This window comes from Carettochelys insculpta, chromosome 2, assembly GCF_033958435.1.
Source record: "Carettochelys insculpta isolate YL-2023 chromosome 2, ASM3395843v1, whole genome shotgun sequence".
Classification (NCBI taxonomy): domain Eukaryota; kingdom Metazoa; phylum Chordata; order Testudines; family Carettochelyidae; genus Carettochelys; species Carettochelys insculpta.
In genome coordinates this window covers 178,001,116-178,028,669 of record NC_134138.1, presented here as the reverse complement: position 1 = coordinate 178,028,669, position 27,554 = coordinate 178,001,116, and the positions used below count along the sequence as shown (strand labels likewise).

General features: G+C 44.3%; 1 protein-coding gene across 1 annotated transcript in view; it reads left to right on the top strand.

Annotated features, from left to right (window-relative positions):
• The window catches only part of CNTNAP2 (contactin associated protein 2), a 1,212,102-nt gene that overhangs the window by 690,925 nt on the left and 493,623 nt on the right, over positions 1 to 27,554 (top strand). Inside the window, exon 12 of the mRNA XM_074985481.1 lies at positions 17,351 to 17,470. Within this exon, the coding sequence (XP_074841582.1) occupies positions 17,351 to 17,470 (120 nt within the window). The remainder of the gene's footprint in view (positions 1 to 17,350; positions 17,471 to 27,554) is intronic.

Sequence of the window (27,554 nt, the reverse complement as noted above, 5' to 3'; positions counted from 1 at the left end):
CACAGCTTAATTGTTTTGATGCAGTCCGCTGGACTGTCTCAAATTTGTCCATATCTTTCCTGAAATGTGGCACCCAGAACTTGATACAGTATGGTCAAAACCATAGAATCATAGAATGCTTGGACTGGAAGGGACCTTGAGAAGTCATCAAGTCCAGCCCCCTGCCCTCATGGGAGGAGCATGTATTGTCTAGACCATCCCTGAGAGACATTTATCTAATCTGTTATTAAATATCTCCAGAGATGGAGATTCCACAACCTCCGTAGGCAATTTATTTCAGTGTTTGATCACCCTGACAGTTAGGAACTTTCCTTAATGTCCAACCTATACCTCCCTTGCTGCAGTTTAAGCCGATTGCTTCTTGTTCCATCCTCATAGGCCAAGAAGAACAAGTTGTCTCCCTCCTCCTCATGATGCCCTTTTAGGTACCTGAAATCCGCTATCATGTCCCCCCTTAATCTTCTTTTCTCCAATCTAAACAAGCCCATTTCTTTCAGCTTTTCTTCATAAGTCATGTTCTCTAGACCTCTGATCATTCCTTTTGCTCTTTTCTGGACCCTTTTCAATTTCTCCACATCTTTCTTGAAATGTGGGGTCCAGAACTGAACACAATACTCCAACTGAGGTCTAACCAGCGCAGAGTAGAGCAGAAGAATGACTTCTCTTGTTTTGTTCACAACACACCTGTTAATGCATCCCAGAATCACTGTTGACTCATATTTAACTATAACCCCAAGATCCCCTTCAGCCATACTCCTTCCTAGACAGTCGCTTCCAATTCTGTATATATGAAACTGATTGTTCCTTCCTTAGTGGAGCATTTTGCATTTGTCTTTATTAACTTCATCCTGTTTACCTCAGACCATTTCCCCAGTTTGTCCAGATCATTTTGAATTTTGACCCTATCCTCCAAAGCAGTTGCAACCCCTCTCAGCTTGGTATCATCTGAAAACTTAATAAGCATGCTTTCTGTGCCAATATCTATATCGTTGATGAAGATATTGAACAAAACCGGTCCCAATACAGACCCCTGCAGAACCCTGCTTGTTATACCTTTCTAGAAGGATTGAGAACCATTAATAACTACTCTCTGAGCATGGTTATCCAGCCAGTTTTGCACCCACCTTATTGTAGCCCCATCTAAGTTGTATTTGCCTAGTTTATTGATAGGAATATCATGTGAGACCATATCAAATGCTTTACTAAGGTCTAGGTATGCCACATCCACTGCTTCTCCCTCATCCACAAGGCTCATTATCCAATCAAAGAAAGCTATCTGATTGGTTTGACATGATTTGTTCATTGGAAATCCATGCTGGCTGTTCCCTATCAGCTTACCACCTTCCAAGTGTTTGCAGATAATTTCCTTAACTACTTGTTCCATTAGCTTTCCTGGCACAGAAGTTAAACTAACTGGTCTGTAGTTTCCTGCATTTTTCTTATTCCCCTTTTTATAGATGGGCATTATATTTGCCTTTTTCCAGTCTTCTAGAATCTCTAGAATCTCTCCTGTCTCCCATAAGTTTCCAAAGATGATAGGTAATGGCTCAGATACCTCCTCTATCAGCTCCTTGAGTATTCTAGGATGCATTTCATCAGGCCCTGGTGACTTGCACACACCTAACTTTTCTAAGTGATTTTTAACTTGTTCTTTTTTTATTTTATCTTCTAAACCTACCCCTTTCTCACTAGCATTCACTAACAAAATAATTTATCAGGTGAGCTTTCTGGAGATACTATCACTGGACCTAACCAGGTTATTCACAGAATCACGGGCAGATTCTCATGTTCCTCACCTAACATCATATATGCCATCATATGCTAACAATGCCCAGATGCTCCGTATATTGGACAGACTTCAAACTCTCTTAGACAAAGACTTAATGGGCACAAAACAGACAAAACACTCCTGATCTACAAACCTGTCAGCCAACATTTTTATGGAGTGGTCCATTCTGTTAATGACTTAAAAATTTGCTTTTTACTGAAGAGGAATTGTCACAACAGTCTGGAAAGAGAGGCTGCTGAACTCTCTTTTATATTCAAATTCAACACATTAACACATGGTTTGAACCAGGGTGGGAATTTTCTGGGTCAATATAGGGGCTGTTTTGCATACTTGGCTTAAAATAATTCTTGACTTCCCCCTCCCCCAGCCCCTATACTCTCTGATTTGCTCACCTTGATAATTTTTTTTCTGATTTGTCAACCTTGATTACTATTTTTGGTTCTCTGTGTCTTAAATATTGAGTCTGTTCTGGTATGGCTATGGTCTGAAGAAGTGTCCCTGTCTGATGAAAGCTCGCCTAATAAATTATTTTGTTAGTTTTTAAAGTGTTACTTGACAGCTTTTTTGTTTTTATAGCATTCACTATGTTAGGCATTCCTTCTTCAGACTTGTGGGTGAAGATCGAGACAAAGAAGTCATTAAGCATCTCTGCCATTTCCAAGTTTCCCGTTACTGTTTCTCCCTCCTCACTGAGCAATGAGCCTGCCCTATCCTTGGTCTTCCTCTTGCTTCCAATTTATTTATTCAAAGTCTTCTTGTTTTCCTTTATGCCTGTAGCTAATTTGAGCTCATTTTGTGCCTTTCCCTTTCTAATCTTGCACCTGCATTCCTGTGTTGTTTGCCTTTGTAATTTGTCCTAGTTTCCATTTTTATATGATTCCTTTTTTATTCTGAGATCATGCAAGATCTCCTGGTTAAGCTAAGGCAGTCTTTTAACACATTTTCTATCTTTCCTACGCAGTAGAATAGCTTGCTTTTGGGCCCTTAAGAATGTCCCTTTGAAAAACTGCCAACTCTTCTCCGTTGTTTTTCCCCTCAGTCTTGCTTCCCATGGGACCCTACCTACCAGCTCTCTGAGTTTACCAAAATCCACCTTCCTGAAATCCATTGTCTCTATTTTGCTGTTCTCCCTTCTACCCCTCCTTAAAATTCTGAACTCTATGATTTCACGATCACTTTCACCCAAGCTGCCTTCCACTTTTAGATCCTCAATCAGTTCCTCCCTATTTTTTAAAATCAAATCTAGGACAGCTTCCCCCTTGTAGGTTTCTCAGCCTTCGGAAATAAAAAAGTTGTGTCTAATGCAGTCCAAAAACTTATTGGATAGTCCATGTGTCACTGTGTTAGTTTCCCAACATATATTTGGATAGTTGAAGTCCCCCATCATCACCAAATCCTGGGCCCTGGATGATTTTGTTAGTTGTTTAAAAAAAGCCTCATCTACCTCTTCCACCTGGGTAGGCGGCCTGTAGTAAACTCCTAGCAGGACACCACCCTTGCTTTTTTACCCCTTTTAGCTTCACCCATATCAGAGTGGAATTGCCTCCTGCAGGTATAGTTTTGGATAAGCCTCTGCTCTGCCCCAAACTGCAAGCCTCTGCCAGACATAGTATTTGTTCCCATGCATGCCACCATTGGCCTGACTGGAGCTGACACCTTCCTCCCTCCCGCCCCGGCAAACATAGAAGTAAAATTACACGCATGCATCTCATGTCTTGTAGACAACAGACATCTAATTACTTTCTAATTTGTTGTTTTAATCTTTTTAATAGTTCTGGGCCTGATTTGGCAGCCCAAACCTGGGACAAAAGGTGGAGTGAGGTGCTATTCAGCGAGAGTAAATATAGGGGAATTGGACTTTCAGTGGTTTTATATTTTAATAAACTTTTTCATGTTTATGTGTTTGACTACTGTCCACTCAGTAAATAACAAGCAGTCCTGTGGCACCTTAGATATTAGCATGAGCTTTTGGGGGTAAAACCCATGTCATCAGATGGCTCATGATCTAATACATTTTTTAGTCTCTAAGGCTATGTCTTCATGGTGGGTGCTATTTTGGGATACAGCAGGATCCAGAAATAGCTGCCTGCATCTAAGAAACATGCCCATTATCTTGAAAGAGTTTTCATGACAATGGGCACACTATTCTAGCACCACATGGTGAAATAGCCTATTTTGAGATTAGGCTGTCATATGCATATAACCTCTGCTTGTTATTTGTGAAGTTATGTACTAATATGGCTACACCTCAGAGACTCTCTGCTCTATGGACTCAGAACTGCTGAAGTGTATGTCATGGCTCCTTGATAATCCTACAAGTTCTTATAAAGGGAAGATTCTTTTTCTTTAGCTTTCCATTTTTGCAGCATGAGTTAAATAAAACAGGTGACTATTACAAACCAGCCCTCTCCTGCCCCTCCCCAAAAGAGCGAGGATGATAACGACAGTGAACAGATGTCCTACTTACCTTCTTAGCATCTTTTCTGTGCTGCATCAGGTTTTCTTATACTTTTAATTAAGAACAAATAAAGTGAGATGTATCAAGTCAATTTCAAACAGATTTGAACATGGATCCCAAATCACAGTGGTGATGGTTTCCACATCCCTTTTGCTACCCTTCAGCCTGAATAATGTGTTTGTGTGGTGATGGTAGGAACACATTCTTTAATTTGTATGTTTTATTTGTTTTAGATTTGAACGCTCAAGGTGAGGGGTGATAAAAACTTATTTATACAGACAGCTCACTGGGTATTTGAAAGTAAAAGGGAGTGTGTGTATGTAGAGGGGAGAACCTGGCAATGTTGAGCCATAATTTCCAAGCACATCTGTTCAGCCACTGGAAATGAAAGACATCATTATCATTTCTAAGTTTGACTTAGCCTTCTTCTGAAACCATTTTAAAATACACAATAATAAAGATCATATTAAGTTATTGGTCTGCTAATAAGAAAATATTTGGCATACTTAATGCATCACCTCCTTTCTTGGTAGGAAAGAATAATAGGTTTAGAGGCAAAAATGTTTCAGATAACTAATGAAATAAGTCTCTTTTTATGAATATAAAGTATATGCACCTAAAAATATTAATGCAGAAAAGTAGAACCTTCTGTAAAGCGATAGTCATGTTCTGTTTCTAACGGTAATTCTTTTCTAAAAAGCAGCATTGGTGACATTAAACTAAATGAGTCAAATATTCTGTTAAAAGTATGACATGCGTGAGTAACTCACCGTGTAACCCCCATTGTGTATCAAAAACAATTTTACAGCTTTTACATAACATAAAACTCTCAGTTTTTATATGAGGCAAAATCAGACAAAAGCAGATACAAACTCCTGAAGTAATTTTGGATATATCTCCAAACTGGAGAATGGCTTTTGACATTTATTTTACTATTTGGTGTTACAGAGGTTAAGACATGGCTCCAAACCATATAGTTTGAGTACTAATACAGGTTGCCGCTCTAGTTCAGCACCATCCATAATCTGGCATGATTTTAGTTAGCTAGGCAACCACTTATCATGGATGTGGCCAAGTTTCCTCTGGTCGCATGAAGTTTGTTTACAGCCACAAGTCCTGGCTCTCAGAGTTCTGTGCTGTTATTTAGCTGTACTTTACCTCTAAATGTCTTTTAAGAGCTCAGTAAACAATGGAAGTGTTGGTAATGCTGCTAGACAATATTGACCTCCTGTGGTCTGGCAAATCTCTTGTTTGGCACCGGCCAGGTCGCAAGGATGCCAGACTAGAGAGGTTCAACCTGTACAAACTTTAACAAAGATTGCTGACATCTGAATTTAAATTTTAATTAATTAGAATTTGTAAACTTGGGCTAATTTATTTTTTTATTTTTTGTTTATGTAGTCGCTGTTGTATATAACATTAATTAAACGTTATTTTAATTTTGTCACCTTGTAGTCTGATAATACAAGTTAGGATGTATTGTTTTCTGGTTTGCACAATAATTCAATCAGACACATGAATGTAAGCCTGAAAATGTGGGAATACCTGCATGTGGGTCTCATCATGGTCTCTATAAAGCATAAGGCAGCTGTTTTGAATAGAACAGAAACTGGAGAAACTGACATGTCAGTGGAAAAAAGATTTTTTTTTTGTTTTTGTTTTCAATTGTGGTCTTTTTTTAATAGAAGACTTGCTCCTGGGGCATCAGATGTCAGAACCCTGCTATAGTGCCATAATTAACAATATTTTACTTCGGCTTTGATATCTCATAGGGATGAGGACACAGGATCATTTTGCCTACACATCCACAAAATAATAGACTTTAAAAATCTTCTATTTGGGGCTAATAATGAGACCGCAACTTCTAGGGAATACTGCAATTTGATGAGGGCATGCACTCAAGCTTTTAAGAAAACCCAGGTGACATTGTGAACAGATGAGGTTAATATTCAAGGGCTGATGAGAACTCAGGTATTTTAAAGCTTGCATTGCTGTAATTAAAATAATTGAATAGACAGTAAGGGAGTGCTTCAATATATTAAAAAAAAAACATTTATGTCCATAAACAGTGAAATATTTTGGACCTTACACATTGTTAGTAGGTAATAGTCTCATTATTTATTTGAAAGGTAAAGTTTATTTTGTGCCATTAGAAATTATCTAATGACTGAGACAGTTTAGGTTTGTAGCTACAACTTAAGCTAAGATATTCTGAGCTCTAAAGAACTCACAGAATGTGTTAATTTTTGGTTTGCAAATATATTTCCCAGGTTGTTTTTTTTTTCTTTTTTTGTAGCTTATTCTTGCAGCATTCTATTTAATTGCCTCCAGTTCACAATCTTGGAAAACGTAGCAAATTCCAAGTGATCCTTCATCTATCAAACTTCAATATGGTGTCTCTTTCTGGGATATGACAGCAAGGGAGTGGGCCTGTGGGCCTAGTTCTCCTCTTAAATCATTCTTGCAATAGTGTAATTCCATGAACTTCAGTGGAATCAGTGTAAGGGAAAAGCAGGCTGCAACTGAAAGGGGAATCTAAGAAAAGTTTAATTTCTGCAGTAGCCTTGTTCATTGGCAAATGACTTTTATGGTGTTTTAACACTTCATCTGTCCGTGAAGTATAAAGACTGTCAAGCTAGATCTTTTATTTATAAATGAATATTGTGCCTGTAAAAATGCTGGATTGACAGCTCTGAAACTGAAGTCCTCTCTCAAATAGTGATTTAAGTGTCTACGTGCTACCCTGGCAGTATGCTTCCTGTGCTCTCTGGGGATCTTCTCTAAAGGGGAAAGGATAGGCAAATCCTTAAAGCCCATTCAGTCGATCAGTGGCAGAGATTACAGACAGTTGTGCCAGCTGGGATGTGGTGTATGTATGTTTTTTTGGGCTTTTTTGTTTGTTTGTTTGTTTGTTTGTTTGTTTTTTGTGATTGTGTCACCCATCAAATCGAGTTTCCCAGAGCACTGTTTAACATCCCATTGGTTAGTGACAAGCCATTAATTAGTAACAAATGTATGTTACAACTGATCTGGGCCAGATATGACTTGATGGCATAGAGGCAAAAGACTCTTATGTCGGTACCAATTTCTTCAGCCCTCTAGTACTAGAACAATTGTTATAGGCCTAAAAAGCAGAGGACAAAGTAATAGCTCTCTCCTGAAGAATCACCAAGAGCACATCTCTTCTTTTCCTTTCCATTCCAGCTTAGGGGAGAACATCTTTATCTCCTACCACAGACCTCCCCTCAAGATGGAAATCCTATGGTTCTCTCATTCACAGCATCCTGTTTAACCCTGGTGATTGTTTAGCAGGTCCAACTGGCTTGGGCACCTGAAAGAGATTTTCCTTCTCGGCTCATGACCAGCAGGTAAATGCAGTCACTGAAGAACATAGCACTCAGAGAAAGATTTCCTCCAAAGTCAAGGCATGCCCAGCTGTGTTCAGACCAATATGGCAGCCTGTTTTGCTCCAGCAGTTCTCTGATAACTGCAAACTCCCTACTGAACTCACAGCTCACATTTCAATTTATTCCAGGGTTCTTCGTTTCAGATTTTCTTGCTCTAGAGTCTCTCCTGTGTCCCACACCAGCTATATTGGTCGCTTCTTGATTAGAGAGACACTTTCAAGGTTGTTGGCATCTGTGCTGTCAATTTACTACCAATGATTAACAAAACAAAACAGTAGTAGGGTGCATCTACACTAGCCGGCTACTTCATACTGGCTATGTCTACACGTGCAGCCAACATCGAAATAGCTTATTTCGATGTTGCGACATCGAAATAGGCTATTTCGATGAATAACATCTACACGTCCTCCAGGGCCGGCAACGTCGATGTTCAACTTCGACGTTGCTCAGCCCAACATCGAAACAGGCGCAGCGAGGGAACGTCTACACGTCAAAGTAGCACACATCGAAATAGGGATGCCAGGCACAGCTGCAGACAGGGTCACAGGGCGGACTCAACAGCCAGCCGCTCCCTTAAAGGGCCCCGCCCAGACACAGTTGCACTAAACAACACAAGATACACAGAGCTGACAACTGGTTGCAGACCCTGTGCCTGCAGCATAGATCCCCAGCTGCCGCAGAAGCAGCCAGAAGCCCTGGGCTAAGGGCTGCTGCCCACGGTGACCATAGAGCCCCGCAGGGGCTGGAGAGAGAGCATCTCTCAACCCCCCAGCTGATGGCCGCCATGGAGGACCCAGCAATTTCGACAGTGTGGGACGCGGATCGTCTACACGGTCCCTACTTCGACGTTGAACGTCGAAATAGGGCGCTATTCCTATCTCCTCATGAGGTTAGCGACTTCGACGTCTCGCCGCCTAACGTCGAAGTTAACTTCGAAATAGCGCCCAACGCGTGTAGACGCGACGGGTGCTATTTCGAAGTTGGTGCCGCTACTTCGAAGTAGCGTGCACGTGTAGGCGCAGCTACTAAGTACTAAGTAGCCAGCACAACATCGAAATAGCACCTGTCACGTCTACACGTGCCATGTGCTATTTTGACGTTGAAATCGATGTTAGGCGGTAAGACGTCGAAGTCGCTATTCCCATCCGAAGATGGGCATAGTGCCCTACTTCGACATTGAACATCGAAGTAGGGTGTGTGTAGATGATCTGCATCCTTCTACTTTGAAATAGCGGGGTCTTCCATGGTGGCCATCAGCTGAAGGGTTGGGATGCTCTGTTCAGCCCCTGTGGGGCTCTATGGTCGCCACGCACAGCAGCCTTAAAGCACCACGGACCCAGATTTCCTGTGGCAGGAAGCTGAGAGCGTGCAGGCAGCAACACACACATGTGCTAGCCCTGCATGCCCTCTCCAGACCCCGATCTGAGCACCCAGAGCCATGGCATCCAGACACCCCCCCTGAGCGCCCACAGGGCTCCCCTCCTGAGGGGACCCAGGCACCCCCAGCAGCCAAGCGGGGGCCCAAAAAGAGGTGGGATCCCTCCTGGTCAGAGGCCGAGCTCTGAGACCTGCTGGGGCTCTGGGGTGAAGAGGAGGTGCTCCACGTGATGGGGAGCAATTGGTGGAATGCAGAAGCATTCGCCCAACTGGCCGAGGGCCTGGCCACCCGGAGTCACCCTGCCCGCACTCCAAATCATGTCCGGAGTAAGGTGAAGGAGTTGCGGCAGGGGTACACCCGGGCCCGGGACTCAGCCAGCCGGTCTGGGGCTGCCCCCACCACTTGACCTTATTACAGGGAGCTCAGGGCCATCCTGGGCCCTCGGGACACCTCCTCCCCTCCCCTGGCCACCCTTGACACCACGGCCGACAAGCCCCAGCAGCCCTCAGAGCCAGAGTCCGGCCCGGAGACCAGCCCTGCACCCCGGGGCCCACCCGAGGAGCCCCCACCCACCCCGCCGGGGACAGCGGAGGAGGGGTCCAGCAGCGAGGAGGGGGGGCTCCTCATTGACCTCCGCTCCTGGAGCACCAGATGGGCGTCCGCCCAACAGGCTTCTCCCGACCGCAGCAATGGACAGTCAGGTATGTACCCCACAGAGCACACACCTGTGGGCCACAGGGCAGGGGCACCAGACATGACTGGGAGCCTCACACACTTCCACCTGACCCCAACCCGCAAACGCCCAGCCACTGTATGGTCCCAGGACGGCGGCACAGCCATCAGCGCCCATCAGCACCCGCACCCATGGACAGCACTCAGCCTTAACCCTGGGGGCGGGGGACAATGCCATGGCAACAGCCAACAGGGACATCAACCCACCGATGGGGACGGAGACCCAGCACCCAAGAGGGGGCGGGGGGAACGGGCCATGGGCCAGAGCACTGTACTAACAGCCTTCCCCTCCCTCTCTCCCTCTGTCCAGCTGCAGCATCCGACACCCCAGGCAGCCAGGCACTGTCCATCGTCCCTGGCAGCTTGCCACAGGTCAGCCACCACCAGCAGCCCGAGACACCCCCAAGGACAGCAGGATGGTCCTGCCACTGCCGGGCTCTGGGGATGGCCCCTGTGGACCCACAGCTCCTGGCAGCTCTCCGGTGGCAGACAGAGGTGGCGGAGGAGAGACTCTGGTTTGACCGGGAGGCGTCCACCCAGTGGTGGGCAGCATGGGAGGACTTTATGGAGGTCTTTCGGGACAGAGCTGGGTTGATCCGGGAGGCCGTTGCCCAGCTCCCGCCCCCCGCTGCCCCTGGGCTGCCCTCCCCACTCCTCCATCCGAGGCTCCCCCTGTTGCACTGCCTGCCACCCCACCCGCCTCACTGCCGGCTGCCCCACCTGCCGCCCTGCCCGCATTGCCATCTGCAAGCTCCACAGAGCCCACTGGCGCTGAAGACTGGCCAGTGGAGGCATCCCGGCCATACTTGCCGGTCCTCCCAGCCGGCCACGCCAGGGACCGCGGACACGGGGTGGGTTTGCGAGCTGTACCCGCCGGGGGTCATGCCCCTCTACCCCACCCCAGACTGATGGGCCAACGGCCGAGCCGTCTGCCGGGCCCCCATGTATATAGTTGTCCCCCTTTTTGTATATTCGTTGCAGTTTCTGTTTTGAACAAAACAAGTTTTCAGGTTTCAGAAAAAAAAAGTTTTATTTTCCAAAAAGCTGGAGGCTTGTGCTTGTTGGGGAGTGGCATGCAGGTGTTGGGGGTGGTGTGCAGGTAGTGCGGGCTGTGTGTGTGTGGGGGGTCTTCTGGTGAAGGCCAGGGAGGTGCTCAGGGGTCTCCCTGATCGACATGGGCCCGCAGGTACTCGCAGACCCATACCCCCTCATGGTGGGCCTGGCAGCTGGGTGCAGTGGCTGGCTGGGGGAAGCCAGTGCTGGCGTTGACCACCCACCCCTGGAGAAAAGCCTCCCCCTTGCCCTCAACGATGTTGTGGAGCGTGCAGCACGCGCCCACAACCTGGGGGATGTTTTGGAGGCTGACGTCCAGTCGGGCAAGGAGGCACCGCCAGTGGCCCTCAGATGGCCGAATGTCCTCTCCACCACCTGACGGGCGTGGTTCAGGTGGGCGTTGCACCGCATCTGGCTGGCGTTGAGGTGGCTGGTGTACGGGTACATGAGCCAGGGCTGGAGGGAGTAGGCCGCATCCGCCACAAGGCAGAAGGGCACGGTGGTGTCCCCCAGAGGCACAGGCCTGAGTTCCTAAAAACGTGGGCATTGTGTGTGCAGCCGGGCCAGCCCACGTACACGTCCTGGAAGTGGCCCCCAACTGTCCACCATGGCCTGTAGAACCATGGAGTGGTAGCCCCTGTGGCTTGTGTATCTTCCTCCGCTGTGGTCTGGGGCGTGGATGGGGAAGTGGGTCCCATTCAGAGCCCCGAAGCAGTTCGGGAACCCCCTGGAGGTGAATCCGGCGACGGCTGCGTCCAGGTCCCCGAGTTGGATGACTCTTTGGAGCAACATGGCATTAAACGCACAGACTACCTGTGGGGAGGGAACACAGGCACCCATGAGGCTGTGCAGGGTGCGCCAGGGCCCTTCCCCCAGGCCCCCCTCCCGGGCACCTCCCTCCCCGGTGCCCCTCCCTCCCTCCCTCCCCAACCCCACACGTGGCCCCCCTGCCCCCCCAGTGGGTGTGCGCCCGGGCCTCCTTACCTCCATGACGATGGCCCCTACCGTGGCCTTTCCCACTCCAAACTGGTGTCCCACGGAGCGGTAGCTGTCTGGAGTGGCCAGCTTCCAGACGGCTATTGCAACCCTCCTCTCGAAGGGGAGGGCGCGCTGCATCCGGGTGTTGTGGTGCCTCAGTGCCGGGGTGAGCCACTGGCAGAGCTCGAGAAAGGTCTGCCGGTGCATGCGGAAGTTCCGGAGCCACATATCGTCGTCCCACTCCCGCATGATGAGCTGCTCCCACCACTCGGAGCTGGTGGAGTAGCTCCAGAGGTGGGGGAGCAGCCAGTGAGGGAGGAAGAGGGGAGCCCGGTGGTCAGGGGCGTCTCTGTCTGCCTCCGGGGAGGGCTCCTCTGGCAGGAACCACTGGGTGGCCTCCCGAGCAGCACCTAGCAGGGCACTTGTCCCCTGGATGACTACCTGGAGGGCCTCCTCTTCCTGCTGCTGCTACTGGGTGTCCATATCTGCTGTGACTTGGTCTGCGAAAGAGTGGCTACTGCTCTTCAGACCTCGTGCTGTGCAGGTCGGGTGTGTCTGGGAGGGGTCCTTTAAAGGAGAGGCTTGCTGTTGCCCTGGAAGGGCTAGTTCAGCCTGTGACCCAGTCCACAGGCTTTCCTGGTCCCTTATTTCGAAAGAGGGGGCTTGTGTGTGTGGACACTCCTCATTTCCTTCTGGGGTGGCTCCTTTCGACGTTCCCCATCGCTACTTCGACGTTGAATGTCGACGACACCATCCCTGGAGGACGTGTAGACGATATGCATCGAAGTAGCCTATTTCGATGTTCTTACTTCAAAATAGACTACTTCGACGTATTGTGCTAGTGTAGACGTAGCCGTAATGTAGCACTTTAAAGACTAACAAAATAATATATTCAGTGATGAGCTTTCATGGGACAGACCCACTTCTTCAGATCAAAAGTATTTCCAGTACAGACTGACATCTGTAAGTACAGCGATCCAAAAAAAATTGCAATAAAAACTGACAATTCAAGTATGTAGGACTGAAGGAGGAGGTGAGGGGTCGGGGTGTTAAGTGTCTTTCCTGAGATAATTATAAGCATCAAAGGAAGGGAAGCAGTGCCTGTAATACATGAGGTAATGGCTATCTTTGTTCATACCAAGAGTTAATGTGTCAAATTTGAATATGAACTCCAATTCACAACTTTCTCTATGTAATCTGTTTTTAAAGTATCTAAGTTGTAAAACACAAATTCTCAGGTCTTCAGCAGAATGGTCCACTCCATTGAAGTGTTCATTGACCGGCTTAGGTGTATTGAGATCCCTGATGTCTGCTCTGTGTCCATCCATGCTTTGGACACAGAGCCGAAATCAGGACACAGAGCAGAGATCGCTGCATACCTCTCCATTTCTTTTTATGTGGACTTTGATTCTGTGGGCGTCCCACTGCTCCATGATATTTTGTATTTTGTGGACTTTGAAGTTTCTTTGTTCTTCCTAATCTACTGTTGCTGATTGCTCCTCCATTATAATCTTTTCTTCGTTCCTGGTCTCTGTTAGTGTTTCTCAGTCATCTGTCCATTGTCTTCTTCCTTTGTGCTCAACTTTCGTCTTCCTCTCTGATTGAATCTACTCATATAGCCTCTTGCTGAGGACAAATCTTCAATCTACTTCTTCCCCTATGCCCATGCTTGAAGTTCTGCTGGTCTTTCCAACATTTCCTTTTGGATGTCCAAACTCATCTTCCAATTAAACATAATTATCATAGAACTCCTAACCTGTTCTCTCTTTTTTTTTCTCTACTCATACATCGATGCTATTGACAGTTCCTGCCAATTTCTGCTCCACATCATTTCAGAACTCCAGCATTTCCCTGTTCTCCAGTCAAATAAGATGCTGAGCTTATCTTCTTTCCTAACTCTAGGAACCTTTACTTCTCTGACTTCCCTGAATTAAGTCCTATTCTTTCCATCCTATTAAGAAAGGCCAAAATGGTCTTCCAAACTTGATGCTCATCCTTGTTACTCTCTTATTAAAATCCCATGGCTAGCTTCCCTTTGCCAACTGAACTGAATGTAAACATTTTTGCCTGGTCTTCAAAGCTTCTACATAAATCTGCCCTTATTTATATCTCCACTGTTTCCCACAGGATCTTATTAACACCCGTCTGTTAATGATGCCAGCTTCACTGAGCTCTTCATTTCCGTCTTCTCTCTCAATTTTGTGCCTGGTTTGTTGCCTTTCACTGTCTCAGTATGCTAGTTTCTCCCCTTCTTCTGTATGCCCCTCATGTCTCTTCTGTGACTAAATAGAAGAGTTTTGTCTTCCGGGTTGTCGGCATTTCAAGTGCACCTTCATCTACACTGCCACATAAATACATATTACAGCTTAATGATCTCTTTTCTTTTAAAAGAATATGAAATGGAGAGTAAAGAAACACCAAAATGGCCCTTTTAATTCTTGACTTCATAGCAGGTACACTGTTGGCATTCTGAGGACAGAATACTTAATGTAATAAGATAGGTCATAGGGAATTTGTTGTAGTATCATCATCACTTCATATTAAAAAAATTGTGAAAAAATGTAAAGGCAGAATCTGTAATGTTTGCCATACATTTTTATCATTTTAAATTAATTTTTGTGGCCATACCCTGCTGATACACTTCATGGTAATAATTATTAAGCTTGTACTTAATTAAACAGTTGAAAGAGTCTGTTCTTCTATTAATAACAGGGCTATTGAGACTGAGGGAAATATATATTATACATATTCTGATAAGTTTATGCTTATATTCCACTTAAACAGTTAAGACATTTGCGGTCTAGTATTATAGAAATGAAATTAATGACGCTGCATGCCATGCCACAATACATTTAATCGTATAGTGCAGGAGTCAGTAACCTTTCTGAAGCGGACTGCTGAAATTTGACCTTTTGACCTCTGTAAACGGCCCAAGAGCCAGTGATACTTTTCAATGTCTCTAATAGTCCTATTGAAAACAGCTTCATTAATAAATAAATTAAGATTGAGAGCTTTACCATTTAGGTGGTGGTTGGTACCATTAGTCGGCCTTTTGTTAGTCCACAGGCAGCATGGCTTTGAGCAAGCTCCTGATTGCATGGGGGATGAAGGGCAAGGCTGAGCTCCCACCTCATGCGCTGATGAAGATTGGCTTGCGTGCCACTCTTGGCACATCTGCCAGGGGTTGCTGACCCCTGGTACAGTGGATACATGCTGGGTGTACCTTCCTCATTCCTCATTTTGTGATGAACAGCCATTTGTATTGTACTCTTAATTTGTTAAAGCTACTGTGGCTCCATTATGGTCTGATGTTCATTCTCCATTGTAACACTTTGCCAAGAGTCTTTCAGTGACTGAAATGTAATTCTGTCCAGGATATGTACAATGATCTTCACAAATCTTTAAGAAAAAAAATACACATTATATCAGAATCACTCACTAGCTGCGTCTACACGTGCACGCTACTTCGAAGTAGCGGCACCAACTTCGAAATAGCGCCCGTTGCGTCTACACGCGTCAAGCGCTATTTCGAAGTTAACTTCGACGTTAGGCGGCGAGACGTCGAAGTCGCTAACCTCATGAGGAGATAGGAATAGCGCCCTACTTCGACGTTCAACGTCGAAGTAGGGACCGTGTAGACGATCCGCGTCCCGCAACGTCGAAATTGCTGGGTCCTCCATGGCGGCCATCAGCTGGGGGGTTGAGAGATGCTCTCTCTCCAGCCCCTGCGGGGCTCTATGGTCACCGTGGGCAGCAGCCCTTAGCCCAGGGCTTCTGGCTGCTTCTGCGGCAGCTGGGGATCTATGCTGCAGGCACAGGGTCTGCAACCAGTTGTCAGCTCTGTGTATCTTGTGTTGTTTAGTGCAACTGTGTCTGGGAGGGGCCCTTTAAGGGAGCGGCTGGCTGTTGAGTCCGCCCTGTGACCCTGTCTGCAGCTGTTCCTGGCACCCTTATTTCGATGTATGCTACTTTGGTGTGTAGACGTACCCTCGCAGCGTCTATTTCGATGTGGTGCCGTGCAACGTCGAAGTTGAACATCGATGTTGCCAGCCCTGGAGGACGTGTAGACGTTATTCATCGTAATAGCCTATTTCGATGTTGATACATCGAAATAAGCTATTTCGATGTTGGCTGCACGTGTAGACGTAGCCACTGTGAAAAGAAAAAGTCTGTCTTCCTAGGTATGCAAGTGGAAATAAGGGGAATGGCTAATTGGAAAAAAACAGTATTTCAATTATAAATATCTGCTTTTTATATAAGCTTAATTTATAATATATTAAAGCATCTCTAAGCTAAAATTAAATTTATCCTGCATTATAGTCTTCTCTAGCCCTTTGTAATATTAGGAGGTCAGAGAGATTATCATTTCACATGGATACGTGAATACAGACACTCGAAATTTCAGCTTATATGTATTTTATTAGAGTGTAGATGCTTCCAGCCTCCATTTTCCTTTCTGTCTGACAGTAGTTGGCTGGAAGCCCTTAAACAAGGAGGTCCCATCATTGATCAATCATCTAGAGCACGGCAGAATTGACTGTTGTTATGGACATTTGAAATAAAGCCATTCATACCAAGGAGATAATTTGTAGGAATTGTACATTAGGTGGGTTTTTAGACTAGGTATGAAATCTGGCTAAACAAATGTTTAATTAATTTAGGAGTTGATTGATTGATTCTAACTCACATATCTATACCACTTGGTCCTTTGGACAAAAGAGAAGTTAGATCTATTAGTTAGATATTATCACGTATTCTTGTTTCCAAATTTGTGTAGCAACTGTGTACTACTACCACCACCACCACCACGACTACTACTATTATTTTATGTATTTAATTATTTTTGATTAAAAGAAAAATGTATCTGGAGAATTGCAAATACCAGTCTGACAAGCGATGGCAATTCTCAGATTTTAATGTTACCTATATCATGGTGTTCAATTCTAAGAATCTACTAATTTGACCTTAGATAAATAATTAACTTTGCCTAAGAATGTATACTGTTTTCCAAAGTTGCTACCAGCAGAACTGCACAGAAGGTGAAAATTCTGTTTCATAAAGGGTTTAGAGGTTTCAAAATTTAGCTTTGTTCCAAAACAGAATAAAAGCTGAATATTTCTAAATTTTCTGTGAATGAAATAAAAAAAGCATTTTGTTACAATTTCAACTTTTTATTTATATGTTATGATGTACAATGTTTACAAATGAAGCAAAAAATAGATTTAAAATGAAAAATCAGTTGTTATATTAGAAAATATGAAAAAAGACATTTTACATTGTTGGAACTTCCCCCCCAGTTTTCTTCCAAAATAAAATATGGTTTCATCAAAGATTTTCTGACCAGCTGTAGTAACTGGTGTACTTTAGAAAAAATATTGACCCTTCTATTATTTTGTAGTATTAAATCAGCGTCTTATATGATAAATCAATGGTTCGCTAGTGAGCATTAGTGTGAATTATAAAAAGAAGCTGTGAAGGAAGTTATTGTGATTGGGCACTGTTTACTCCTGAAGTTCAATTTCCATATTAGTATATTTCATTTTGTTCCATTCCAGCTATTTATGACCTCTCCTGTGAAGCATACAAACACTTGGGCAAAACCTCAAATTATTACTGGATAGATCCAGATGGCAGTGGGGCCCTGGGACCTTTGAAAGTTTACTGCAACATGACAGGTAACTGTACACTAATTACCACTTTCATTTTTTATTTTTAATGTATGTGTGGCAGAGGGTTTGGAGATTTGTCCACAATTCGTATGTCTTGGGAAATGAAAAAAACAAAAATTGGTTTTAACAAGAGGCCTGATCATAGTACACCAGCTATACTTGTTTGTGTGACGTCTAACCAAGGTCATAAAATACAGCCTTTATTGATTGTTAAAAGGCCTTTGGCCTGGTCCATATTTAACACTTAGCTCGACTTAAGTGAATCACGTGTGTGAAAAATTGTCATTCCTTTATGTTACGTAGGTAAGTGGACCTAACCCCTGATGCAGGCAATGCTAGATCAACTGAAGAAGTCTTCCATTAATTGACCTTGTGCCTCTTGGAGAAGTATATTTACTGTAGTGTAAGAAAAGAAACCTTTAGTCACTGTGGGAAGCATCTTCACTATGTCCTTCAGTGGCATAGCTGTGCCTCTGTGGTGCTCATGTGTAGCCAAAGCATATGTTTCCTCCACGGACCATATCCTAGAGAATGTAGCCAGCCCTCAAAATCCCACTGTACGTATAAGTAATTTGTAAAAACTGATTAGTAGTCAGGGCTACTAGAAAGCTCTGTGGACAGTGCAAGATGATTTTTCCATTGGGACAGCATGTGGCTCACTATTGGACCAAAATGGTCAGAGAAGGAGAGAGGACTGCTTTTAGGCTTATAAGCAATTCACTTGGCTTCTAGCTAAGAAGAGAATGTCTTATCTCATTTAGCTTGTGAAAGGGAATATCTAGGGATGTTAGGCAAACAGCTTCTTTTGTTCTCTCTGTTTATAATTAATCTTCTTTGTTCAAAATTACCATTGTATGAATAATTTCATACTGACATTCTTAAAGAAAAAAGAACCCAACAACCTCTAAAGGAAGGCAAAGGTTTCTAGAATGTGTGTTTCCAACTCCCTCATCCTTGGCCAAGGAGAATGAACAAAGGTGTCCTATCCCATTCTGTTCCCATGAGTGCAGTGAGTGAGCCTAAGGATAAGAGATTAAAAACAAAGGAGGTAATGAGTTGGTTTTTGGTCATAGCGCTGTTCATTCATTTCTAGTGTTCATACATAATGCAATTTTTCTCAGCCAGTTAATTTCCATACTAATATCTACTTAATATCCAATACAAAGCTTACTAAATCTTCAGCCACTGTCTCAAGAGAAATATTTTTCCCTGAATTTTCCAAAATGCAAGTGCTAGTGGGATATTTGCACCATAAGGCTGTTCTAGAATCTACTTTCTTTAGAATACCCTGACACAGATCTTCAGAATTCTATCGCAGCACCCAGCAGCAAAAATGCAGCTAAATGCTGTCATGATGTGACTCAAGGGGATAGACAATCTCTAACTGAACTGGTTCCTCACTATTCAGAGCTTTCAAAATTATAGTCAGTACCTTGAATTCTATCAGTAAGTAACAGGCATCCACTGCCAGGAAGCAGTGCTGGGAACTTATGATATATTGTTGCAATTCCTATTCAAGAGAAGAAATGTTGTGTTCAGCACTCGCTGTATCTTTGAGGTGCTACTATTCAAGGGTAGCATTTTAAGTAAAAGTTGATTGAAATAATTTGTTGAGCAGGAAAAAAAATATTCAGGGTATAAGCACTTTTGACATATGCTAAAAATAAACATACAGCTACACACAGGAATAAACCTAATAATATTTCCAAACCAGAAAATAAACAGACAAGAAAATGAAAGTCAAACATCGTCCCTTCCTCATAATATTTTTTCCTGCAAATGACTGCTTAGTTGCTATTGAGATATAGTTTTAAATTACCAGTAAGAGGGGAGGTGGGTCATATGATTATGAAAGAAAGGGAAGAAAGTCCACAATCTATTCTCTGCATTCAGGTGTTATCCAAGCTAAGAAGGTAGCAGTGCCAACAGCCTCTGCTGGCCATGGGGCAAGGGGAAAAGGGTGCCTGCTTTGTGCTTTGGAAGGACTGTGGCCTAGGGTGGAAGGGACATGGCTTAGGGTGTTTAGCCCTCAGTGCTGCCTGGACTGTGGTGCTCACCCCTCCTTCCCCCACAGCCAAGTGCAGCAGCACTGCAGCAGGAATTCAAAACTCTGGCTGCTGCCACTGCCAAAGTAGCAGTGGCGGTGGCTGGAGCTCCAGTCGGCTTTGAAGCACTGGGCCTGGCGACAGTTGTCAATGGGCCTGTATGAAGGAGTTTCAGAACTCTGCTGTAGCTAAATCGCTCCCATCAGGCAATTCCCTTTTAATACATTTGCTGTAATGTGAAAGTGATTCCCCACATAAATGATAGAACTGATTGACCATTAAAGTGTGAGTAATACTGTCCAAATTGGATTTTAGTCACTCTGCTTTTAAAATGGGATGGTTACCCTAAAAGTTATTGGCCATATGACAGCCTGGCAAAGAATTATTTTTCAATTATTCCTAGATTTACATAAAATATAGTTTGTTATAATGAAGGCAAAATAGTGTATGAATAGAGCACCAAACACAGAATAGATTCAGCACGTATCTTTCTGGATAGAACACAATAACCTCTACCTATATTTTGCACTAATAGCAATGTGAAATATTATTTGTAATATTACTAATTAAGGTGAAGAAATCAAGTTTAATTCTTTAGTTCTACTACAGAAATATCTAATTGATGCTGTAAATGATATAATGGTAATATGTATAAATTATCTTACCTAATATATTGAAAGGTACCCTAATATGTTAGTGTTGACTGACATTAAATATGTAATACAAGAAAATATGTAAAACTACATTTATGTATGCAGATTTTTACTGAATAACATATATATGTGCAAAAGCATTAGTATCCTAACTGTGCAGATTTGTGGCATTATTAATAAATGTTTGAGGAAAGACTTCCATTAGTTGAATTACAACTAAACTTTTTTTAAGATGACAAGGTTAAACAAAGTCCTCTGTACTGTATGCCTACAGGCATGGCTAGAATTAACTCAAAGGTGCTCTGTAAAGTACATTAAGCAAAGGAATTATTTTCCCAAGAATTCAGCCACACAGATAATACTAAGCAGTTTATGAACAATGTATCGGGGATAACTTAACAATCAGTTTCTAGGAAGCAGGGCTGATCCTCGCTAATTGGTGGCTCTGGGCAACCGGGGCTGCTGGGTGCTTGGGGGGGTGGCAATGGGTGCGCCTTCTCGGCTGTTGCGCCCTCCCAGCTGCTGTGTTCACCTGCAGGCCCTGCTCCAGATCCAGATGCACATGCTGGCTCTGGCCCTGCATAGGTCAGTACATTTCAATGGCCCCTTGAAATTGGTGGTCCTGGACAATGGCCTGGCTCACCCGCCCCTAAGACTGACTCTGCCAGGGAGCATCAAAATATACACCTTTAAATATTGGTTACATACGGCATGAGTATCATTTTACCACATCCAGCTAGCTGCAGTTCTTTGGCTATGTCTACACTAGCCCCAAACTTCAAAATTGGCATGCAAATGGCCATTTTGAAGTTTACTAATGAAGCACTGAAATACATATTCAGCAGCTCATTAGCATGCAGGTGGCCGTGGCACTTCAAAATTGACGCAGCTCGCTGCCATGCAGCTCGTTCAGACAGGGCTCCTTTTCGAAAGGACCCCGCCTGCTTCGAAGTCCCTTATTCCTATCTGCTCATAGAGGCTACGTCTACACGTGCAGCCAACATCGAAATAGGCTATTTCGATGAATAACGTCTACATGTCCTCCAGGGCTGGCAACGTCGATGTTCAACTTCGACGTTGCTCAGCCCAACATCGAAATAGGCACAGCGAGGGAATGTCTACACGGCAAAGTAGCACACATCGAAATAAGGGAGCCAGGCACAGCTGCAGACAGGGTCACGGGGCGGACTCAACAGCAAGTCGCTCCCTTAAAGGGCCCCTCCCAGACACACTTTCATTAAACAGTGCAAGATACACAGAGCCAACAACTAGTTGCAGACCCTGTATATGCAGCACGGACCCCCAGCTGCAGCAGCAGCAGCCAGAAGCCCTGGGCTAAGGGCTGCTGCCCACGGTGACCACAGAGCCCCGCAAGGGCTGGAGAGAGAGTATCTCTCAACCCCCCAGCTGATGGCCGCCATGGAGGACCCCGCTATTTCGATGTTGCGGGACGCGGATCGTCTACACGTCCCTACTTCGATGTTGAACGTCGAAGTAGGGCGCTATTCCCATCCCCTCATGGGGTTAGCGACTTCGACGTCTCGCCGCCTAACGTCGATTTCAACTTCGAAATAGCGCCCAACACGTGTAGACGTGACAGGCGCTATTTCGAAGTTACTGCCGCTACTTCGAAGTAGCGTGCACGTGTAGACGCAGCCAGAGTCACCAGTGCACTTCTAAATGGGTAAAGGGGGATAGTTAAATCCAAAAAGCTCTATAAGCAGCCAGTAGTTTATGGAAAAAGCATCTCCATTTCTAAATCCCAAATATCCTTTCTCTGAAACACAGAGAGCAACCAGTTCAAAGCAAGAATGCCCCGATGCCTGTTTCTTCAGAATTCTGTTTAAATTCTCTCACACAGGTCTAGCAACAGGTAGGGGACAAAGGAAGCAGTTGCTTCCAGGCACGGCATTTCAAATGGGCCTGGAGCTTCAGCCATCACTGCTGCTGCTTTGGCAGCAGTGGCTGGAGCTCTGGGCCCCTTTGAATTGCCATGGCAGTGCTGCACCACTGTGTGTGACTGCGAGGTAAGGGAAAGTTGCTGAGCACTATGATAAGGGAGACACTGAGGGCTGAATACCCTCGTACCCACTTCTTCTGGAGCACAGAGCCAGTCACCTTCCCCGTGTCCACTTTGCCCCAGAGCCTGAGGCATCTATCAAAGCTGAGGCTCTCACCTATGCATATTATGAAGTCAAGCAACAAGTTTTGGGAAATAGTCATGTGTCAGGAGAAAACAAAGAAGCAGCCATTTCGCACTTTAAAGGCTAACAAAATAATTTATTAGGTGATGAGCTTTCGTGAGGCAGACCCAGTTCCTCAGATCTGGAGATAGTGCTGTTCTGGAAACTGAGCTTTTTTGTTTTGTTCAGATACAGACTAACAGAGCTAGCTCTCTGTTACTTTGTGTCAATAGGGTGTCTTTCTCAGAAACGTTGAAGGGAAAATTACAGTGCATCAGATATTGGTCCATGCTTGTGGATATAATTTGTGTCAATATCTGTAGACTGTCTTAATTTAGTAGTCTGGATGCATCATGCTGATGTGCTCAGTCCATCCTGTATTTCTGTGGTAAATCAAAAAGTATTTTGTGTTCTAAAATCTTTTGGGTAGTCAACAGTGTAAGGAAAATATAAAAATACAATGTGTAGGGAAGCCACAAAACAACTAAAAAATAGATATATTCTTTAAGAAATACTATTTATATGCATCATAAAAACCCTAAATTGACACAAAAAACTCCAGCCTCCATTCCTCAAAACATTTGGGTTAACACTGAAAATGGAGTCATACATAAGTCAGGGATCTCAAGTTATTTTTCTCAAAGGTGACTTGCTTGATATTTCATATTTGAATGTGCATTAAATAAATTCATAACATGTCTAGAAATTGTAAATATTTTAGACACCCAGCTGTTGTCCAAATGCTTATGAACAATAACAACCAGGAGAATCACAGATTTGCAAAAAAAATTTGATATTTGTACCATTTGCTCCTAATTATAGCTGGAATCTTCAGAAGAGCCTATTTGCACAATATTTTTGTAAAAGGAACAACATGACATATTACAAAGTATTGACTTTAAATTAGAGATTGGCCCAACTCATGATCTGAATCCAGACCTGTGGTATATGAATGTAATGTTCTGAGTCAGCACTTTATAGAAACACACTGAACCTATCAAGTTAGTAGGTTTCTCTGAAATTGGGTTCACCTAGATATTCTAAAAGTTAAAGAGACTAGTTTGGAACACTCTGTTTTTCACTGAAATAATTATTACAAGAACTACACTGGAGCAAGCTTTGTTGTTTGTAATGGCTTGTTGTCGATCTAAACTTCATCTTAATTTATTAAATCTCCATCCTATTCCATGTGATTTTTGGAAGTTCTGAATCCCTGCTCTGCTGTGGGCTTGTTCACAGCCCTTTGGCAACTCTGCTGATGGAATATGAAATAGGGAAATAATAGTGAGCAACGATATCCTAAGTGTTTTGAATCTCAAAATAACATTCAGTTCAAGTCAGTTCATATTTTATCAAAGCCAATTTTCTTGCCTTAGGTATTTATAACTTCTTGGCCAAAATGTGGCTGCCTTGCAAGAATCTTAAAGGGGAAAAAGAGACCTCATTTGTTAGTCAGTCCATATTTTTGGCTACAGTGTTTTGGGGATCACAGGGGTAGAGTCTGACCAGCACCAGCTATAGTTCTCCAGATCCCCGTGGGCTTACGTCTGGGAAAGGGGTGCTGTCATGGCCTAACCACTCCTGCTTCATGCTCTATCTTGTGGATGCAGAGTAGAACTGTAGCACAGTTTACATTTGAAGAACTAATGTAGAGATTTGTAAGCACATCTCTAGTAATTGCTACAGAAGCCATTTAACTATTGTGTCTTGTACATTGTAGGTATCTTCTGTTGGCTTCTGCAAGCACTGTGGCCTTAGGAGACTTGATCATCACTTATTCTTTTCCTTTCCTAGTGCAGCTTAGGACTGCAGAGTGCTCTGTCATCACTTACTTTGTAAATTCTCTAACTGTACTGTGAGGGAGTGGAGAGAGGGGGGCCTGGCGTCCCAGGGTTTAAAGAAAGCCTCTGGGCCCAGCCAGCCCCACCCCATTTTATCTGCAACCAATGTCAAGACTGGAGGGAGATGAAAAGGAAGGTTCCTGGCTCAGTTTGGGGATGACTAGCAGGGAGGCAGGAGCCTGGTTCTGCGTTCTAAGGATGCAAAGCAGAGCCCATCTGCTCAGCAGCTGCAGGAGCAAGTAAGCCCCCACTCCTGTTGAGAAGCCCCACTTATGGGGAGTCTGGACTCTTGGGGACATACCCCAAATATAAGGACCTGAATAGAGCCACGGTGTCCACTACACTTTCTGTTCGCCACATGTGGTGAACTGGAAACTGTAGTGTGGCAAAATGTGGCTCCTTAGAGCTGCACACATGAAGTGCCCTCTGCCTGCTCCATGCACATGCCCCAACACTTAGTAGGCCAAGTGTGTGGCAGCAGCTGTGGTGCCACATGCAGCTCTGGCCTGGAGCTGGGGGCTCCTGCAGCCCCAGTGGCTGCGGCCCACCATGGCACAGCTTGCATGGTGGGAGTGTCTCCAGATGCAGGGCAGCTCCTGCGGCAGCCCCCAGCTCATGTGGTGGAGGTGGCTCGTGCTGGCTCCAGCTACAGGGTAGCTTGTGTGGTGGTGATAGCTCCAACCACGGGGTAGAGCAGCTCTGGTGAGTCACCAGCAGTTTACATCAGGGGGTGCCTAATTCTGGGGGGTGCTGCCTGACTGGATGGGGTTCCATGGCTTTGTGGATGGGGGCTGCCTGGCTCTGGCTGGGGGTGGGGGGCGAAGGGGCTGTGGCAATCGTTAAATTTGTACTGGACACCACTGGAATAGAGAGTGGTTTGAAGTTCCTGGACCAGGAGTACAGAGGGCAAGGGGCCAGCACCCTCCTTTTTTGCTTGCTTGCTCGATCAGCAACTTAGCCACTAGGCAACTCTGTTTCCAAAGGCCCAGACACATGTATTCTGAGACCGTCTCGGTCATTCCAGTTATGCAAAAATGGGGACACCTGCCCCTCAGCATTTGAAGAAAATGGTACATTTGGTAGTTATTTCAATGACATTGTAAACAGACTGTAAGCAGCCACAACTGTTGTGCCCTGTGATTTTGCATCTCCTTGCCATAAATACCGGGTAACTGGAATGCTGTTTTATGATGACATATGTGGGAACATATGGCATGGGTATAAATGCGCCATTCATCACCACATACTTGATGAAAAGTGGCCTGATAGTGGTAAATGTTTAATTCGGTTGTACATATCTTGTATAATTGGCTTCTCTGATGGGACATTTTACTTGAGGGCTAATTGGACAATCTGCCTAATTGCAGCACCTTCTACATACATATATGTAGTAATTACAGAGTTTTCAGTGCTGTGGTGCCTCTTATCTATCAAGGAATTTACTTGGGAGACAAACTTAAAAAAAATCACTGCAGAGGTTTCATTTTCTAAATCTTTTCGTTTGCCACTCTATTTGCTTCCCTCGGGTCTTTTCTCTTTGTTTCTTCTCTTTCCCTCTTACTTTTTTCTCCCCCAGCCCCTCCCATCCCTGGTTTCTTTCCCTTTACCCTTCTGGCTGTCTTTTCCATTTTCTCTTTCTTTCTCAGCTCTGAAGGGCATGTAACATACTTTAGCACATTTTTTTAAAGTGGTGCCAGCATTCTTGCTGGCACCTGAATCACCTAATATGCATATCACAGGCATAATTGTACTTATGTTAATCTGCTTCATAAGTGCAGAGGGGGTTGCTGTGGAGGTAGAAGACAAAAACAAAGTGGCGTTGGAGAGGAATATAGCAGTACTGATTGTTAATTTTCCGGGATATTCACACTTTGGCAGGGCAAACACAAACAAAAAAACAGAGTGCCAGGGAAAGTGCAGGAAAAGCTCTCTTTTTCCTAGGGAGAAAGTGATGTTATGGAGAATTCAGGATTAGGTTCTTGTCTTAGACCAAGCACTAATGTATGTTATTGGAGAGCCCTCTGTAACTCATGTTTCAAGGCTCCTGCTAAAGGCTGGGGGAGGAATATTCCTCACTGCAGCAGACTAGCCAAATGAGAACTGGATAGCTGTAATTTAGAGCTCTGTTTGGACACCTCATCTATTAAAGAGAGGTGTTGCTATTTGCATTTTTGCGTCTTTTGGATCCTTTGCCCTAGCAGAGGCCACACTGTGAATCCACATCAAGGTTATGCTGTCTACAGTGCTCTCGCTTTCATTTTATGGTCACTTTTCGAAAATGAAATGGCTTTTATAGGGTAAACAATTATTTTACGCTGAGTGGTTCTCACTGGATACCAAAAACCTGTTGGGAGAGAATTAACTATTTTCTTTGTATTTTGATGGGACTTCTCTTTTATTTCCTCCACACCTGCTTCCTCGGACAATGCTTCTCTGCTTTCGTGTATGCCTGCGTACTTTGAGGAAGCAAGTAGGTGAGGAAGAGGTATAATGTCACAGCTTAAATGCTGTGAGCTGCTGGCCTTAAATTTAGCTTAGTGGTTTACAAGCCACACTATTTCTTATAGGCTCTTTGCTAAGGTTCCCTTGCCCTCAGGGGTCAGACAGCCCAAACAATAACTCCTGGGTATGTCATATCCAGATTTGGTTGTTTCTGTCTACTGCGGCTGTTTGCCAGTTTGACAGGCAGCAGGACTAAGAATCAAACAACTTATCTGGAGAAGACAAACATAGAAAAAGAGCACATTATCTGTGCAGGGATTGTTTTTAATGCCATTTTTTTCCTAAAACTAGCATCAATGTAACTAAAAGAACTCAGTGGATAAATTGGCATTTGAAAGGGTATAGTCAGTTTAAAAAGAGACAAAGAGTGCAAGTGAGAGAGATTCATTCTGCTGTGAATCCCTAATCAGTGCTCAGGTTTCAGTGGTGCGCTCTTACGTTTGATTTTTCAAATTAATTTACCCAGAAGAGCAGGATAGCAGTTTTGTCACTATTGAAATGAAAAATGCAGGACTTCTTACCCCCTCCTATTTGCTCTGGCAGTTGTTTTCTTTTTTGTTTTGTTTTGTGTTTGTTTTTGTTCTTTAATGAAATAACTCAGCAATGATTGAGCCACAGCACACATCCATACTGGTGTGAGCAACACATGCAGACAGTGAGCTGCTGGTGCAGGTCCCAGGCCACAGCTGAGACATCTGCACAGAGAGACTGTCCAATGGCTCCTTTCTGGAGAGTCCTGTTTCGCTTCTCACAACACAGTTTCATAGAATCGCAGAATCAGAAAGTCATAGGGCTGCAAGGGACCTCAGGAGGTCATCTAATCTGATCCCCTGCTTCAAGCAGGATCAACCCCCACTAAGTCATCC